We start from the raw sequence: 19,787 nt of genomic DNA on the forward strand, positions 1-19,787 counted from the left end.
TGGGGTACGTTTTTTTCTTAGACCTTATCCGTCTATACGGAGTTACATATGTCTTTGCTTATACTTACTCCATGTTCCTGTACAGCAGCAGCCAATCCAGAATAATCATAAACTAAGCCCCTGGTATCAGGGCATTGTAAAAGAACAGCAGAGATGTCTCTCTGCGCGAAATCTGCCTGTCGTACGTCGGGAACAACCATCACCTCCAAACCCAGAGCATCTAAGCGCGTTTGTACGACTGCTAAAGTTTGAGGGTGAAGGCGCTCTGATACTACGAACTTGTTCCTTTTGTTGTGTCTGGAAATTTCCAAGGAATGTTAATGGTGTGTAAAGTTATTTAAACCCAGCTGTGGTGAAGCAAGACAGTGTTCAGGAAATAAACCAGTAGATTTCAGTTATGGTACAAATAGCAAAGACCGAATAGTCTCAAAGACAGAGAGTGTATACGTACATACCTATGGCAAAGGGAAAGGGCTTCAGCAGCAGCAGTGCCTTCATCAAGCAGCGATGCGTTGGCAACATCTAAGCCAGTGAGATCGCTCACCATGGTCTGGTAGTTAAGGAGGCTTTCCAGTCTTCCTTGAGCCACTTCGGGCTGGTAAGGAGTGTACTGCGTCGTCCTGAAATATTAAATTATTTCTAGATTTATTTGCAAATAATACTTGAGTCATATTAAAGGTATTCTACTTGTACGGGCGAAACGTCCTCACATGCAAACTGTCACGGAAGAATTCCGCAGACATTTGTAAAGACTGAACAAAGAGAGAGACAGATACAAAAACAGAACAGAAACAAATACGGCGTACGTTTTTTTTGCTGCCTTCTTCTACTCGCTGTGTCATAATAAACTAAACCTAAAGTAAACACACAAACCCACTGGATGCTCCAAATATTTTTTTTTTCCTTTGGGCAAATTGAAAAGTTCTTACCATCCAGGATTTTCGAACATGTTCCTCATGATCGTATGGGGCACAGCACAGTTGTGATAGCCCATACCAATGTATGAACGCCATATTTGATTATTTTCAGCCAGTTTGCGCACTCTTTCGATGAGATCGTATTCGCCTGAAATTAGGAGTCAGAAAATTTTGTTGCGGAAGCAATAAAAATATAGGTAAGTAACGATTTGTAAATTGATAAAAAGGCTGAAAAAAATCACCTTTCGTAGGTAGCGGTAGAGCCACTGTTCGTTAAGAATTAGATATTTTCAGAGGTAGATCTAGTGAAATAGGTGTGTACTTACTCATAGGCTCAGTGATGTCCATAAGACCTTGCAACTGGATTTGCTTAGGTACCGCATCGTTTGTCAACTGGTCCAAACTCTGGTTAGGAAAAAGGTATGAAGGTACAGAAAGATAGATATAGGCATTACAGTACATCCACTTTGTTAGCCGATATAAGCGGAAAAAATAAAGGCGAGTAAACGGTTACCCTTATTCCCTTAGAAAGACTGAATTTCCCTACTTTTTCTTGAATTTCCCTACAACTTAGCAAAAGATAGAGATTCAGGATAAGCTATTAAAATTAATTAATGAAAGGGGTGAGCGAGGTCAGGGAGTTCAGTTTTTGATTTATTCGTAGGTATTTGCTAATGTTGCAGTTTTAAATCTTTACTCTCGGGGTTCTACAGCTCATATAGTCACTAGACTAGACTCACTAGTGGTTAGGTGATAAAATGTACGAATTGTGGCACACCATAGCTATTTTTAAGTCTTAATGCTTACGCCGGGGATGAATGTAAGCTTGGAAATCTATCCAACCTATAGCTTCTATCGAGAACTGTTTACAAACCTTGTATCCCAAAAGATCCAGCATGGTCACAATATCTTGGTCCCTGGGTCCAATGTGCCTGCTCGGAAAATCCACCCTTTCCGGGAACAGAATGTCCGCCTTCGCATCCTGGGTAGTCAAACAACGACACCCTCTCCCTAGATTTGATGAGTTAAAACCATTTAATTTGCTCCCAGTTACGACACCACGTTTAAGTAATCGGTACATTTTTATAATTTATTAAAGTTCAGTTATAATATAAAATCTTAACATGCTGTACGGTACGTCTTATGAAAGCGACAGTGGAATACTGATGTTGATAGAGGGGTCAAAGAGACAAGTTTTCTGATAAGATGACCCTATGCAAACATCATTAAATAATATGTTATTATTTAGTCATTCTGTGGTACTTAATAAACAAGTAACTGTTATCGATAACTTTGAATGAGTCTGCGGGGGTAACTTGATAAAAAGATTTGCTCTTGTCTTCGACCTTTTTTTATGTTGCAATATTGGACTAAAAAGCAATCATATGTAAAATGGAGTTGGGCGGGACATGTTGCTAGGCAGTGTGATGGCAGATGGACTAAAATGTTAACAGAATTGTGGCCGCTCACAAATGTAAGAAGCGCTTGGCATCCGTTAGCTCGTTGGGTGGACGACATCCGGAAAATTGCGGGTCACAACTGGATGAGACTAGCTCAGAAGAGAAGCCTATGCTCAGAAATGGGCGATAAATATACCTATATAGCTACTTTAATATTCTAAATTAATTCGCATCCATCTAGGCTATCCATTACTCATATATCTCATAATTTCATAATAAAAGAAAAGTGTGGGAGGGGTTATGTTCTAGATCTAAATCCACTAACTAACCTACTTAGGTCCGATACAGACGGACTGGAACACAACTGCAATGTACCTACTTGCATGTCGATGTTGCGTTGGCACATTACAAGCAGTTCCCATATTACAAGGTGAAGTTGTGGCTGTCCGTCGTGTGTGTATATACGTCCTAATCAAACAAACAAACTAAGCCAACTTTGGCAACTTGTATCTTAAAAACTACTGATCCGATTTCGATTCGGTTTTTAGTTTATAATCATGAATTTATTTGTCTTTAATTTTAAAAACTTACATCTCGACATTGTACATCATTTCTACCGTTTTTTGCAGTTATTCAGTGTGATACGAAAATATAAGTTTTTTTTTTAATCTTACATTTTTTTTAAGTTACATAAAGCAATACCTTTCAATTGAAACATGTTCTGTCAAAATCGGACGACGTACAAAAAAATTATATTTTTTTATCCGGTTTTCGTACCAGACTTCGCTGCGCTCGTCGTCCTAAGTTATGAAATTATCCTATCCTCGGATTTTTTTTATTTTGATGTGTACTGTCACTGTGTACTTTTCTCTGAAAGAAAAATATATTATTTCTGACTTTCTGGCAAAGTGGCCATATACCTAAAGCAAATTTTCCCAACTTTGGCAACTTGTATCTTAAAAAATGCTAATACGATTTCGATGCGATCTGTTAGTTTTCAACCATGAATTTATCTGTCTTTGATTTAAAAAAACTCATATATCGAAATTGTACATTTTGCCTGTCATTCTTTGAAATTATTCAGTGCGAAACGTAAATTTACCTTTTTTAATTTTTTTCGTACTTTTTTTATAATATATTTTTTTCTCATTTTTTTTTAATTATATAAAGCAACACCTTTCATTTGAGATACGTTTTGTCAAAATCGGACGATACAATAAAGATAGAATTTTTTGACGTGATAACGTCTAATAACTCGTTACTACGGGCAGCATGCACGAAAAAGATGACGTCATTGTCCCGTTTCGCAATATAGTTTTTGCGCCATCTATTGGCGCGCGTTGGAACTAAGCGGCTGATCAATGCGCTCGGTATGGTTATAGCGTGTGGCCTGAGTAAAGCACCACAGCTGGGACAGATGGCGCGCCCGTGTGTTGTTCTCGTTAAGCTGAGTTTAGACCAGCAAGTTATTGCTGCAAGTTTTGAGACGCAACTATAGGTAAGAGTGAGTGGCAAATATCTGCATCTCTTTCTAGCATATACTTCTGTCTCAAAACTTGCAGCAGCGCCACAGAGATGGGCAAATCGTAATCGATTCCGGATTACACGATTACTTGATTTTACTTTGTAATCCACTACTGGGTGTCAGATTACTTGTAATGTAATCAAGTGAAACGGTAAATTACCATTACATATAAAGGAATCACTAATCATCTATACAATAATTACTATTACCAATAATTCGGAATCATAGTCGATTCAAAATAACTGAAATTATTGACTTGATTACTTTCAGATTACAAATATGTAGTACCTCAGATTGCTGACTGTCACTTTGACACAAAAGTCATCATGGGTGTCGTAAAATAGGTTTTAAGGGTGCTGATTCCAAAATTAATGACTAATTTGGAATCTGACATTGCTGACTGTCACTTCGACACAAAAGTCGTTATGGGTGTCGTAAAATAGGTTTTAGGGGGTGCTGATTCCAAAATGAATGACCAATGTGGAATCTGACATTGCTGACTGTCACTTTGACACAAAAGTCGTCATGGGTGTCGTAAAATAGGTTTTAGGGAGTGCTGATTCCAAAATTAATGAACAATGTGGAATCTGACATTGCTGACTGTCACTTTGACACAAAAGTCGTCATGGGTGTCGTAAAATAGGTTTTAGGGGGTGCTGATTCCAAAATTAATGACCAATTTGGAATCTGACATTGCTGACTGTCACTTTGACACAAAAGTCGTCATGGGTATCGTAAAATAGGTTTTAGGGGGTGCTGATTCCAAAATGAATGACCAATGTGGAATCTGACATTGCTGACTGTCACTTTGACACAAAAGTCGTCATGGGTGTCGTAAAATAGGTTTTAGGGAGTGCTGATTCCAAAATTAATGAACAATGTGGAATCTGACATTGCTGACTGTCACTTTGACACAAAAGTCGTCATGGGTGTCGTAAAATAGGTTTTAGGGGGTGCTGATTACAAAATTAATGACCAATGTGGAATCTGACATTGCTGACTGTCACTTTGACAGAAAAGTCGTCATGGGTGTCGTAAAATAGGTTTTAGGGAGTGCTGATTCCAAAATTAATGAACAATGGGGAATCTGACATTGCTGACTGTCACTTTGACACAAAAGTCGTCATGGGTGTCGTAAAATAGGTTTTAGGGGGTGCTGATTCCAAAATTAATAACCAATTTGGAATCTGACATTGCTGACTGTCACTTTGACACAAAAGTCGTCACGGGTGTCGTAAAATGGGTTTTAGAGGGTGCTGATTCCAAAATTAATGAACAATGTGGAATCTGACATTGCTGACTGTTACTTTGACACAAAAGTCATCATGGGTTTGTTATATAAACTTTTTCTTCTCCATTAATATTTACTGAGATATTAGGGTTCTAAGATTAGTAAATGGCACTAGCACTTTAATAGAATTAACGCGTGTCTCGCAAACGGTCTAGGATACAAAATGACGACTTTTATATAGGTATAAGTTAGGTTCGTTAGGTATCTTCAAACGGCCGAAGGCTCCTATTCTGTGCAGTTTCTGTAATAAGCGGGGCTCCGTCGATATCGCTTTCTGTCTCTGGCGCCTTAGTAATGCTACGGGAAAATTTTGCAACTTTGCACCACTCTAACTCCTAAATTAGTAGGTTTTAAAAAAACTTTAATTTATAAAAGATGCTTATTTTAATGCATTCTTTCTAATAAAAACAAAACACTATGCTAGAAAGAGTGCAGAGGAAGTTCTGTAGGCACATTTACAAACGACTGTACGGATATTACCCATATATGTATCCATCTCTATTCGTAACAGGAATGGTTGGTCTTCAAACTCTAGAAACCAGACGGAAACTGCTGCATATTATGCATTACCGCCAACTGTTTCACCATAGAGTAGATGACGCATCCGTGCTTGAGAGAATGGGGCTGCAAGTGCCAAGAGCGAATGTGGTGGTTGGCATGCCGGGCGCGGTGCCGGCGCGGCGGCGGCGGCGCCTGTTCGCGGCGGCCGGCGCACCGCTCGAGCCCGAGCTGCTCTTAACCGCATCATGTTGGAGACAGACGATATTGACATATTTGCTGATAGTGTTGGTGTGTTTTACAGAAAACTCTTAAGGTTCATAGATTCTACACTCCTTAGGTGATTAATGTAATAACCATAGTTTAACTTTTAAGTGTGTTTGCTTTTATTTATGTCAATTTAACATGTACATAATTATATTACCACATAAGTGCTTTGGTGAAATACTGTTAACTTTTGTGTATTTTTAATAAATAAATAAATAAAAAAACGTGAAAAAAGTCCCAGAATCGGGCCCCTTTTGCTATACTCCATCGAGTACATACCCTAATAGAGCAGAAATGTTATTTAATTTGTTCGAGAACGATTCCGCCAACTCGCGGCTACTCATAGCCCCTCTCACTGCGCTCCCATTGGCTGATACAAGGTCAAGTAATAGGTGCTAGGGATGAGGTAGTGCGTAAGTAAGGTTTATCGATAAGGATATTTTAACCCCTTACGCGCTTTATGCACCGCTGTGTGTGCAAGCCCCAAAAGTCCGTAACATTGCATGCACACACGGTGGAGCAGAAATCTATTACATACTACTATATGTTATTATTAGAATAAAACACGGTATACAAAAAGGGAAATCTATATTTTCATGGAAGTAAAAATCTGATTATAATTATTTTAAGTAAAAGTTATGAAATTTTCCAATCCCTAATTATGTATCTTCGAGTTTCTCAAGTTGTGTTTTTTATTTCGATTTAAATAGCAATTTATTATTTTACAAATTACTTGAACGTAATATTTAAATTAATACATATATCAGATAGAGATTTTACGAAATCGTGTCACCTAAATATACCCAAAACATATCTAATTACACCTAAGAATTAGGTACCTAATACATTAATATAATCAATCAAGCTTAACATAATCGATAATATACAAATATTCGACATAAACCATTAATGCAAACATTAGTGCAAGATAACTTTCTCGTTTCTTTATTTAAATAGAGTGTGATCATTATGTAGTAGGTACACACAATAATATTCCTTACTCATTACTTAAATATCGATACACCACTTGATGCTATAAATTAAGCATGTACAACACTAGTGCAGACTGGAAAGAGATGGTGTGATGTGAATTGAGTTACGTGGAAGCAAGAGATAACGACATACGTCTAGCCTGCGTCATCACCTTTCACTTTTGTTGTCCAGTTTAACTTGGCCTCCGGACAAAATTTAATATAAAGTAATTTATAATTTAAAATCGTAACTTACCGATGAAAAGTTATTCCTTATGTTTTAAAGTCAGATGTTTTGCTGTTTTTTCTACGAAACTGAAAAGAACAGCACGCCATTATAATAATAGTAAAACAAACTATAATTTATTTCGTAATTCGCAGAGACGTACGCACGGATCCAATACTGGTTTTGTACTGTTTTAGTGAGAGCGTGCGTTAACATTTATAAGTGACAAATCACATATCCGTTGCGCAGACGGACAGCCCCATATTACCACTCTATTGGGTATGTCCTCGATGCTATACTCTGACCGCCCCTGTCTATACTACTGTAATGTTTGACGTTATCACGTTAAACTACCGTCTGTAAACCGACTTTACAGACAACCAATTTTTTTTCATTTTCATATAACACCTTGCTACGCTCGGCTTCCTAAGGGATGAAATTTCGATAAAAAAATCGTTTACTTTGATGTATACTATCACCATGCAAAGCGGCTTGCTTCCATCTAAAAGTGCAGCTTTTGGCCAAAAATTCTCCATAACAAGTATCACTAATTCATTTTATTGGACGAAACTAAAATTGAACATAGAAAAAGGCAAATTTAATGCCATGACCCCGAAGCAAAAAGTCCATCATTGCCGGCTTTGCACTGATGACGTCACTAGAAGGGAAACCCCCCTATTCTCTACGTTCCGTTCTTTGGTTTCGTTACTAATAATAGCATGTCTCGTGCAGTGCAAACATTCACATTAGCAATATTAGCATTATATTCGTCACAATCATTATAATCATAACGTTAATTTTTTTTTTCATGTATGTTTGGTGAGTTTTTTTTTATTTAGATGTGGGATATTACAGTTATGTCTTTTAGTAATTTGAGGAATGGAACGTGTGTCATTTTGTTTTGACATTGACAATAAGTTGACATTTCCTCATAGTCATTTTTATGTACTGTGTGATTTCATTGGCAATTCGCAATCTTAGGCTTTTTGTCATACACAGAAAGAAAATAACTTGATAAAATGTATAACAATACTGCCAAGAGGGAAGTGTTTCTGAAATAAAGATGGTGCGTGTCGAAGTTCGCCCGATCCACGCTACCCAATGTCGTACAATGGCAACAAATTATTCGAAGCTAAAAGATTTAATTACTCTGAAGGTCAGTATGAGCGATATGCATAGCCAAATACTACATGCAATGAAAGGCTTATACCAAAACGATATCAACTCTGCCAGGAGATACGAGCAAATAACCACAATTGGCCAGCTTCTAAAAGTTTTGGAAGTTAGAGATGTACTGTCTGAAGAAAATATTTTGCCATTACAAGTGCTGGCTCAGAGACTACCAGATAATATGGAGATAATGAATAGTATCAGTTGTTATGAGCAAAGTCGTGGACCTAAACAAAACATAAATCAATATGGTAAGTTTTAATTCTTTATCTTTGGTATTACTTTTATATAATAAGGACCTGTTTTTCAGAACATTATCAACTTGACAAGTAGGGTAAAAATATACATCACCTCAATAAATGCGACAGAAAATCGAGCAAGCAGTTGAATCCCATTTACTTGTGTTATTTAAATTAAAAGTATTCATACAGTTTACAAGTAATCACACATTATTATTGATCTTACAAGGTCATCTTACCTATCCGGAATTTTGCCACAGCTCATTCTAAGCCCGGGGTTCTCTCTGGGAGGTAGTTTTTTACATTGAATTACATTTTTTTTTAAATTTGATATTTGTGATCATAGCCTCACATAAAGCATGGATACCTAGATTAGATTATTCATATGATAGAATTTATTCCCAGTAGAAACAAATGTTAACCATAGGTACTTCCCGTAGATGGTTAAGAATACACCACATTGGGTATCTTACTTGTACATAAACTTTGTTAAGGATCATTAAATTGATAAAATAAAGCTCTTTTTCGGATAAGGTATGTTGGGGTAAGTGGGGATCTATTAAGTGCAGATTATTTAGTACACACCTTTTTTTATTTTCCTTCCATATGACACTATAAAGCATGCAGTAGATTTTTTTGTCAATAAAATCAACCAAATCATAATTAATCAATCAAAATATTTATATCCAAATAATTGTGTCCATTTTAAGGAGTTAGTAAAGTTAGATTGTCTTTCGGCACAGCCCCATCACTCTCGGACCCAGTATGGCGCTCCATGTCCAACATACAGCAGATGGCGTATTGTGCATGGTGTGTGGCGCACGGCCTATGGCGTATTACGTGTGGTATATGTCGTGTCGCGTACAGAATATGGCGTGTCATGTATTGGACGTGGCGTGTCTGTTACGTCTTATGGAGAATTACGTACTTTGTAGGTATTCCTTGTGGGATAGGTGTTTTGTGTGGCGTGCAGCTAATTGCGTACGGCTTATGGCTTACCAAATATGGTGTATTTTGTATTGCATGACGCATGGTTAGTATGGGTCCCGAAATCCCTGTTACCCCAGCTCCAGCTCGGTCACTAAAGCTACAAACATATGTTTTCAAGATCTTTATGTGAATACCTATTCATTGGCCAATGTTGATCGACTTGCTAGCTTTGGTCCATAACACTGATGTTGGTGAGCGAATGAGGAGTAACAAAAATAAATAAATATTCACTTAGTAGCCATGCTTGGGGAAAATTTAGTACCTAATGTACCTATATAAATAAAATTGTTTGTCTATTGAATGTAGCTAACAAATTTTCTAGTACCTTGTTACATATATCATGAAAGATGCAAATTCGGAAATATCAGGCATCTAAATGGAGATTCTGAAATAAAACGTCTGCACTTATCCTATTAAAGATTGCTTCCAAATAATATTTTCAAGCATAGGTAACCAGTATTGACTATTTCAAAGTCCTCACAATAATAATAGGAAACAAATAAACTTTAATAAAAGCAAACCAACTAGTCGAAAAATAGCCCGTACTTACCACAACATACCTCAACAAATATAACACCTATAATCCCTGCATAATTGCTGACTGTACATTTCCCAATAAATTATGGCTCTTAACCTTGAATTAGACGAAAAAAAGAAACATCGCAAGTATCCCAACGCAAGCCTCCTCGGCGTTTAAGACTAGAAATTGTTCTAATTCAAATCATAATAAAGGTCTAAATCTGCCAAATTAAGGGTTAATCTCATGATTATAGTTAAAATAGTTAAATGAATTTGATGGTCTAAAACGAAATGCTGGCATGAAATTCGGTAACAAATAAAGGTGTCTATTTTAGTTTGTTTATCATTTAGTTTCATTGAAAGGAAAAATGGAAAAATTCGATAGGGACTCGCAATGAGAACCTTGCAAGTGTGGTGTGTGTGAATTTCATAAATAGTGGCATAGGCATAGGGAACAGTTTCCATTTTACATTGGTCGATATTACCCGCATGCGGAATATTTTCATAAAATATATGATATAGGACATGCATTGGGAGAACCGTTTTTACTGGTTTATAGTATACCTATAGAGACCCTATGCGGAATGTGGGCCATTTCCATAAGGCATTCCATAATTATCATTAATCGACGTTATACCACCTCGCCTTGCCTCCTATAAAGAATCGTTCGAAACTTATCCACCGATGAAGGTGAGCTACTCCATTATTGAAATATTTATATACTATTATTCATTACAGCTGTGGAACATATTCACGAGAGTGCTCAACGCAAGCCACTACCACCAAAACAATATGAGGATAATGCATTCTCAGATGGTTTATGTGAGAAGAAACGTGAAAGGATAACAGAAACTATAGTTGAAGAAATAGGCTCGTACTGGCGCAATCTAGCCAGATACCTGGGCATACAGGAGTGGAGAATCGATGAAATACAGTGCAATGGAAAACCGATAGAAGAGAAAGCGGCAGAGATAATGGAGATGTACAAGAAAAGAGCTGATCGTAAGAAATGGTTTTTTGATCTCTTGGACGCTTTAGAGAAAGCTCGTAGAAAGGAGTTGTCTAGGAAAATTAGGGATATTGCTACGATGAACATTTAGCATTTTCTCTGTTTAGCCTTAATTAAAAAGTGATGAATTACTCTAATTAGCCGATAGGTGATGACATAGGTGTACAGTTGACACAATGGCAGTAAAAATGTTTTTAACATATATTTTGCTTTTTGGTGATTTGTTTATCTGAAACGATGACATGGACCAATTAATATACTAAGGACACTATCACAGGTAGGCTGTGTTTGAAAAATACTATGAGCCTCTAGGTTTAAGTTTTCACATTGGATGCAGTACTTCTCGTCGATGCTGTGTGCAAGTAGGAGATCGCGATAAGGTAGAATAAGAAAATGAAAACATTAGGACATCTAATATTTATTTAAAAAAAAGGAACTTCTAGTTCATAAGGCACTTTTGCTCTTAATAATACTTAACATATGTAAATATTTAACTTAAAATGACTTATAACATGTGTGTATATAGGAATGTTTACAACGAGTAACCATAAAACATGTATATTTTATGTAACATAATAAATGAGATAAGTTAACATTCGAGTTTGTTTCAATTGATCAAAATGATAGCAATAGCCTTCTGGGTCCTGGTGCCCTCGTACGAGTACATAAGGTTTGAACTTTTACAAGAATAAAAAAAGTTCTAAATTAAAAAGCACGAAAATTGCCAGGGATCCAGAGGATAAGGCACTGAATATTCACACGATTTCATGATATTACTTTTCTCTTTCTTAGTCTAAATATTTTGTGCAACACAAAACATACTACATAATATAATAATAAAAGGCAGAGCACATGAAACATTGACATCACAACTTGGTGTTAAAAGGAATGCATTGCAGATATTGCCTACACCACAATTTAACCCATATCCCATAGTCGCCTTCTAAGAAAAAGGGGTGGTGAAATTCCCCGCAACCACGGAATGTAATCCTAAATTATGACTAACAATACAGAAAACGTCTCGTTTCTTTTCAGCAACAGCTAGAAGTAGTAATTGACAATATTATTATTATACAGCATCTTTCAAGCTTGCGCTGCCTTTTTCAGTTGAAATTAAAGGATGAGCAGCGTAAAGGAAAATGGGCAATATAAATATCATTCCGAATTTTTGAGGCACCGGTAATTACATTATAGATCGAGTCATTCACAAAAACGCATGCCGAAAGCTTTATGGTGTAAAACCTCTGTAAAATATACCCAAATTGTTAACAATCATATTGTCTAAAAGCAATGGTGTATTACTAGGGCCCGGGGGCGACAGAGCAATTTCTTTTAATGAAATACATTATACGTATTAAATGCGGCGGCAAATTTTTAAATAGATACGTCTCTGCCTGTAGGAGAGTCGTTTATTTTTCCTTAACATTATCGATCTTTTGCTTGTCCGTTTTAATGTTTCTCAGCCCACGTGTAAGCGTTCTGGAAGAGCCTCTGCCAGGGCGAAGCGTTGCTGCGGGGGTCGGCCACGGTGGCGGACGCGGCTTGCGGCGCGGCGCACTGCCAGCGCAGTACGCAGCGCTCGGGGTGCGGCATCATGGCTACGTGCCGCCCGTCTGGGGAACGCACGCCTGCGATACCCACTGAAATACAAATATAATTTAGAATCTTATTGAAGCTGCGCGCGACACAAATACAGGTGCTGATTTTTTAAATCTCTAGGACCACTGTCGGTATCAATAAAATGATGATTGATTTCTCGTCTGTGGCACATTAAAGTTCGCGCTAGTTTATACCTATTCTATAAAACGTCGGTATATACTAAGAATCGTCTGTCTCTGCTAGCACGCAGTCGATTGCAGCAAATCGATTCCTGCCCGCTTGAAATTAGAATAAAATCGTTTATTTTCTAAAGATTTTACAAGCTATAGTTACCAGAGGCCCCCTGCACTAGGTTACAACTGTATCGCGGGGAACCAATTACAATTTTGTATCTGAGTTTCGTTAGGTACATGCAAACTATATCTAAGTTAACATAAAAATATTAAGGCTTATAATCAAATAAACTACACTAGAATTACAGATTGAACGGTAAGTTATACAGATGTAGCGTATAGGTACTTACGCGGACTGCCGTTAGGGTTCATCGGGTAAGTCTCGGTAGGGACTCCATTATCATCGACGTATTGCATAGCGATCTGTTTCTGGGTCTGCATTTTCGCTAGCGCGTCATCGCTAGCAGTAAATCGGCCTTCGCCATGCGCGACCCACACGCCAAGCGTGCTGCCGGCCATGCCGCGGAACCAGACGTCGTTGTCGCTGCCGGCGGTGATCTTTACTGCGCTCCAGCGGCATTCGAATCTATCAAATAAAAATTAAAACTGTACTCTTCATCATTGGCCTTAGCGTCTACTGTAAACGATTTATAGTATATACTAGCTTTTGCCCGCGGCTTCGCTCGCATTCAATTCGAAAATTGCGGAATGCTCCATACAAACGTCCACCCCCATTTTAGGGAAGTGGGGGTTAGAAAGAGACAAAAAGTAGCCTATGTCACTCTTCATCCCTTCAGCTAACTCTACTTAAAAAACCACGTCAATTCATCGCTCCGTTCTGCCGTGAAAGACGGACACACACACTTTCCCATTTAGTAATATTAGTATTATTTAGTATGGATTTAAAACGGAATTCAGGAAACACAAGGATGCCCTGCACCTGCGTTACCCTTTCGGCGCACCAATACGGCTGCAGGATTCTACTATGATGAAATGTTTAGAAACAATACAAACCTAGTATAAGTATTTTGTCTCAGGTTAAATATATTTTCGCATTCGTTTTATAATACCCCAAGTTTTATACATGAGTTTACTTACTGATATAAGCAATAGAGACATTATTGGGATTCTACTTATTTCAAGTTGGACCCTATTCTAGATGGTTGTTGGCTGATTCTAGACGGACTAGGAGCTCAATGAGTTGTTTTTGCGTCGCTTCTGTCCATGAAGTGAGCAAACTGCGAACTCATGAAGTTGATTTAAACTTACAGTACCGGTCAAAAATTTAAGTTCACTCCTTGTTTTCAGTACAATTGACTGCTTTAGAGAGATAGTTTTTTGTAGTTCAGACGTCAAAATTTGTTTCGTAAACAATTTATATTTTTTTAACATCTGTTTCCCTCAAATCTTATAGGCTAAATAATTATTTGGCCTATATTATCTGGCTAAAACTGTGTTTCGTGTAAAGATGTGTCTCAATTAGTGGCAAAGGCAAGGCCATAAATATAACTAGCATTTTGCCGTCATGTTTATTAGATTTTAGTGAAAGAAAGGTACGTGAATTGAGTCTAACTAGTAAAACAAATCTCCACAAAACAATAAATATAAGTTGAAAACATATTTCGACTACCAAACCGAAGATAATTATCGTACAAAAGTACTCATTTGTACCGAAATCAAAGGGTGAACTCAAACTTTTGACCGGTACTGTATATGACAGTAATATGTCAGCGTTCACGGGAAAACGTCCCACTTTGTCGATTGCTATAAAGCTGCTTTGTCAGTTTATTCATATAAAGATACAAGTAAATCTCGCCTTAATGGTAATCGACAAAGTGAGACGTTTTACTAAATACACTCACATATACTTTCTAACATACCTCTCAGATTTATTATGGTCCAAGAACACTTGAGTCTTGTTCTGCGCCTTGGCTTCAGTCAGGGTCGACCCAGCCGAGCAGAGCCATGAGTTGACAACCGTTGCACACGCCTAGCGAGAATGTGTCGCTTCGGTCCTTGAAGTGGGCGAACTGAGAGCTCAGCAAAAATATAAAAGACTTCTATAAAATGTTAACGTACCTCTCAGATTTATTATGGTCCAAGAACACTTTACTCTTGTTCTGCGCCTTGGCCTCAGGGTCGACCCAGCCGAGCAGAGCCATGAGTTGGCAGCCATTGCACACGCCCAGCGAGAATGTGTCGCTTCGGTCCTTGAAGTGGTCGAACTGAGAGCTCAGCAAAAATATAAAAGACTTCTATAGAATGTTAACGTACCTCTCAGATTTATTATGGTCCAAGAACATTTGAGTCTTGTTCTGCGCCTTGGCCTCAGGGTCGACCCAGCCGAGCAGAGCCATGAGTTGACAACCGTTGCACACGCCTAGCGAGAATGTGTCGCTTCGGTCCTTGAAGTGGGTGAACTGAGAGCTCAGCAAAACTATAAAAGACCTCTATAGAATGTAAACGTACCTCTCAGATTTATTATGGTCCAAGAACACTTGAGTCTTGTTCTGCGCCTTGGCCTCAGGGTCGACCCAGCCGAGCAGAGCCATGAGTTGGCAGCCATTGCACACGCCCAGCGAGAATGTGTCGCTTCGGTCCTTGAAGTGGGCGAACTGAGAGCTCAGCAAAAATATAAAGACCTTTATAGAATATAAACGTACCTCTCAGATTTATTATGGTCCAAGAACACTTGAGTCTTGTTGTGCGCCTTGGTTTCAGGGTCGACCCAGCCGAGCAGAGCCATGAGTTGGCAGCCATTGCACACGCCCAGCGAGAATGTGTCGCTTCGGTCCTTGAAGTGGGCGAACTGAGAGCTCAGCAAAAATATAAAAGACTTCTATAGAATGTTAACGTACCTCTCAGATTTATTATGGTCCAAGAACACTTGAGTCTTGTTCTGCGCCTTGGCCTCAGGGTCGACCCAGCCGAGCAGAGCCATGAGTTGGCAGCCATTGCACACGCCCAGCGAGAATGTGTCGCTTCGGTCCTTGAAGTGGGCGAACTGAGAGCTCAGGGAGTTGGAGAACAAGATGCCAGCCGCCCAACCTTTAGCTGAACCGAGGGTGTCTGTTGATGGAATAAAATTCACATGGGTTAACATTTTTTAAACGGTTTTGTCTATGACTTCAATTTATTCTATTTTTAGGGTTCCGTACCAAAAAGGTACAAAAGGAACCCTTATGCGTGCGCTCTGTCCGACTGTTTATAAGGAGATCATGTCTATATGGGACCAACTCCATCAAACCTATACAAGAAGCCTATTTATGTTTGAGGTATGATCTCATCAATCGAGAATCTGTCGAAAACGGCGCAATGCTATTTTTGAAGTACAATGCATATTATAATGCCCTTGTAAATAATTTTAGGCTGTAACTGTAACCCATTCGCTAAACTATTCTATGAAGGTAGCACAAAGAAACTCGAGGTATTATTTTTTCTTACATTCTCTGAAACTCCATTTGTTAAACCGTATTTGCTCAGGTAATAATGACAATAGGCAATAACCTAACCACAAAATTAAAATTTTGAAAAAACCCCCGACCGCGACGTAGTAGACCGATTTTCATGAAACATGTCTAAGAACACTCCCGACTAACTCAGCTTTCAGACAAAAGAAACGAAATCTAATTCGGTTCATCCGTTCGGGAGCTACGATGCCACAGACAGACACGTCAAACTTATAACACCCCGTCGTTTTTGCGTCGTGGGTTAAAAAGAAAGTAAGCCTTACCCGCATAACTGAATCCACCCGGGAACACAAGTCCCTTGAAAGCGTCAAGCGTGATCTTGCCGTTCTGCAAATCGCTCATGGTCACGTCGAACACGTCGAAGTTCGCCATCAACAGAGAAGCGATCATTTCACGGTCGCCGTTGGTTCCTGAAATTTAAAACTGATTGAAACGTCTTAACTAATTGATCAAATTGTTACGTAAAAAAATATTGAGAGATAACATTATCCAACTTAGCCTTACATAATGTATAGGTTACATAGCTCTATGAAGAATTGCCCGTGTGGTGACGGGTTGAGAATTTCACCACCCCCTTTCTTCCCGTAGGTGTCGTAGAAGGCGACTGTGGGATATGGGTTAAATTGTGGCGTAGGCGAGAGGCTGGCAACCTGTCACTGCAATGTCACAGTTTCGTTTTCTTTCAACCCCTTATTTGCCAAGTGTGGCACTGAAACTTGAGTAGTTTCATGTGTTCTGCCTACCCCTTCATGGGACACAGGCGTGATTGTACGTACGTTGTAAGAATTGTAAGCGGATCAGAGGTTAATTTGTCGCCATACGTGATAATTATAATTACCTTCTTCACGAAGAACTGCTACCCGGACGGATTTGGATTTGATTACGGCGGCAGTGGGGTCGTAAGTCACGTTGTATGTTACACCTTTGCGTTGGTCGAGACCTGAAATAAATAAAATAAATATTATAGGACATTCTTACAAAGATTGACTGAGTCCCACGCGGTACTCCGACAACGATATACATAATATATAAATACTTATATACATAGAAAACATCCATAACTCAGGAACAAACATCTGTGCTCATCACACAAATAAATGCCCTTACCGGGATTCGAACCCAGGACTGCGACTTAGCAGGCAGGGTCACTACCAACTACGCCAGACCGGTACATAATAACCGGGAAATAATTCAAAAATATATAATACATGTGTGAATAATCGTTCCAGCAATAAATGACAGATACAGAAGTACAAAAAAAATTTTTTTTATTTTCTACTATTTTTTGCCTGGCTGTAGAATAAATAAATAAATATTTTAGGACATTCTTACACAGATTGACTGAGTCCCACGGTAAGCTCAAGAAGGCTTGTGTTGTGGGTACTCAGACAACGATATATATAATATACAAATACATACATAGAAAACGTCCATGACTCAGGAACAAATATCTGTGCTCATCACACAAATAAATGCCCTTACCGGGATTCGAACACGGGACCGCGGCTTAGCAGGTAGGGTCACTACCCGCTAGGCCATACCGGTCGTCAATATTAACCTAAATAAACCTTCTTCTTCCTCAAGAACATATTACTAAATAAACCCTCTTCCTCTGCAATAAGGTCCAAGAAAGATCAGTTAATAAAGTCAACAATGATATGAACCACCATACCTTCCCATTCCTGTTTGACGCAGGCGGAGTTGGCCTGCAAGCACTCGAGCTGGTAACTAGTCTCCTCCCACATTCTGTACACGTCGATCAACTGAGTCTTCAGCACTGTCTCGCCATTTACTTTCACGGAGACCTGGAACATACAATATCATAAATAAGAGCTCTGATTGTGATTAAGCACACTGGCGGCTACATTTGCCAGCGTCGATATTTCAGAACGTATATGGGGCATTCCACGAGAATGTTGCTTACGACATGCAATTCTTCTAATACTTCTGAAGACGCTAAGAAAGCGAAGTTGTGTCTGACAACATTTCCTGACTTGGTTTACAAATTGGCAGTAGTTTCTCGAGCTTTACGGATTTTATTGAAATAGCTGCCATACAAGACAAAAGCATGTCGTAAGCGAGTTTCTCGTGGAATGCCCCATATAACCTTCAAATCATGGGTGAACAGACACCTTCTGGGCGAAATCGCTTAATCGTAGGCCACGTCTTCGCTTCGGTTAGTCTGTGGCCTGTGCCTATGAGTAAACCCAAAAAAATCATGTCTATCCTTCTTTTATTTGGCTTAAAATAACTTATTTTTTCACTGGGCTTCAGCATCAACTTTTACTATACCCGTTTCGTCCTTTCGCTACGCAAATTTGATTGAGAAGGATATAACGCAAATATAGAAGAATGCCTTTACACTTGGGCCGAAAGACAACTAAGTATAGAACCAAACCAATATGCCTATTTAAATAAATAATATATAAACATTTTTATATTAAAGGAAAAAATGGAAAAATTTACGCTTCCGGCGGGACTTGAACCCGCATCATTTGCAATCCGTGCAAGGCTCTTAACCAATTGAGCTACGGAAGCCACGCCGGACATCGCAAATCTTTCCATGCCTTTCCTTAAGTACACACGTCTTGGGGTGACGTCTAGCGCCATCTACCGACAGACTATTACATCTTGTAACGGCACTGGAGTCTCAAGTTATATTGAGAATTCACCAGTAACAATGTGCTAACCCATACTAAATTTTTTATTTTTAACAAGCAGAAACGTCTGGTAACGATTCTAAACATTTTTATATTAAAGGAAAAAAAAAATATAATATATAATATTGAACTTTGGAAGCCAACAAACCTCAGAACGCATGCCATATTTGCCGGTAACACCAATCTTCTGCGCCTTCACTCCACTGTTATTATACTCCGCGAGCACATATTGCAGATTCCCAGGTGCCACTTCTACCACGATGCCCAATTCTTCGTTGAAGAGAGCTTCGATGGCTGATACGGGGGCTTGGAGGTCAATGTGGACGCCTCTGAGACCGCCGATGCCCATCTCTAGGACGGTGGTGATGAAACCTCCCTCGCTGATGTCGTGGCCGGATAGAAGGTTCTTTTCTGTAGTGATAAATAAAAATATTGTTAGTAGTTCGCCCGGAAAAACCTGTCGCTGTTGTCGGAACTGTGGATGTGAAATATTATCGATACTAATATTATAATTTATAAATGGGAAAGTGTGTGTGTCTGTTTGGTTGTCCGTCTTTCGCGGCAAAACGGAGCGACGAATTGACGTGATTTTTTTAAGTGGAGATAGCTGTAGGGATGGAGAGTGACATAGGCTATTTTTTGTCTCTGTCTAACCCCCACTTCCCTAAATGGGGGGGGGTTTGTATGGAGCATTCTGCAATTTTCGAATTTAACGAGAGCGAAGCCGCGGGTAACAGCTAGTATTTATAATAAAAACAGCGCCGTACAGAATTATACACACAGATTCATATCATTCAGTGCGCAACTTAAACTAGGCTTCATGACTCTTAGAGCTGAATTAGACGGCGTGCGAAATCGCATGC

At 38.8% G+C, this 19,787-nt stretch overlaps 3 protein-coding genes across 4 annotated transcripts in view; 1 reads left to right on the forward strand and 2 right to left on the reverse strand.

The window, feature by feature from the left end:
• The window catches only part of LOC125226019 (glycine dehydrogenase (decarboxylating), mitochondrial), a 25,509-nt gene extending 23,433 nt beyond the window's left edge, over positions 1-2,076 (reverse strand). Inside the window, exons 1-5 of the mRNA XM_048129834.1 lie at positions 1,792-2,076; positions 1,244-1,322; positions 930-1,065; positions 456-620; positions 69-297 (exon numbers count right to left, since the gene is read on the reverse strand). Of these exons, the coding sequence (XP_047985791.1) occupies positions 69-297; positions 456-620; positions 930-1,065; positions 1,244-1,322; positions 1,792-1,998 (816 nt within the window). The 5' untranslated portion in view covers positions 1,999-2,076. The remainder of the gene's footprint in view (positions 1-68; positions 298-455; positions 621-929; positions 1,066-1,243; positions 1,323-1,791) is intronic.
• A 5,562-nt stretch (positions 2,077-7,638) lies between these two features.
• Positions 7,639-11,614, forward strand: LOC125226033 (fas-associated death domain protein). Of its 2 annotated transcripts, XM_048129857.1 has the most exons (3): positions 7,639-8,516; positions 9,248-9,435; positions 10,752-11,614. In XM_048129857.1, the coding sequence occupies exons 1-3, from the start codon at positions 8,159-8,161 to the stop codon at positions 10,857-10,859; spliced, it is 654 nt and encodes a 217-aa protein (XP_047985814.1). In that variant the 5' UTR covers positions 7,639-8,158; the 3' UTR covers positions 10,860-11,614. The 2 variants fall into 2 exon arrangements, with proteins under 2 accessions (XP_047985814.1, XP_047985813.1); XM_048129856.1 differs by lacking the exon at positions 9,248-9,435 and having other exon boundaries at positions 7,686-8,516.
• Positions 11,615-11,989: 375 nt separating this feature from the next.
• LOC125226042 (phosphoribosylformylglycinamidine synthase) overlaps positions 11,990-19,787 on the reverse strand; it is a 38,627-nt gene continuing 30,829 nt past the window's right edge. The window contains 7 exon segments of the mRNA XM_048129871.1: positions 11,990-12,662; positions 13,145-13,380; positions 15,653-15,863; positions 16,528-16,674; positions 17,103-17,204; positions 17,937-18,069; positions 19,073-19,335. Of these exon segments, the coding sequence (XP_047985828.1) occupies positions 12,472-12,662; positions 13,145-13,380; positions 15,653-15,863; positions 16,528-16,674; positions 17,103-17,204; positions 17,937-18,069; positions 19,073-19,335 (1,283 nt within the window). The 3' untranslated portion in view covers positions 11,990-12,471.

Source organism: Leguminivora glycinivorella, chromosome 5 (assembly GCF_023078275.1).
Source record: "Leguminivora glycinivorella isolate SPB_JAAS2020 chromosome 5, LegGlyc_1.1, whole genome shotgun sequence".
Taxonomy (NCBI): domain Eukaryota; kingdom Metazoa; phylum Arthropoda; class Insecta; order Lepidoptera; family Tortricidae; genus Leguminivora; species Leguminivora glycinivorella.

Excerpts from the sequence above, each read along its gene's own strand:
- LOC125226033 (XM_048129856.1), top strand. The coding sequence starts at position 8,159 with ATGGTGCGTGTCGAAGTTCGCCCGATCCACGCTACCCAATGTCGTACA. Across the intron at positions 8,517-10,751 it reads ACAAAACATAAATCAATATG|CTGTGGAACATATTCACGAG; the intron begins GTAAGTTTTAAT and ends TATTCATTACAG.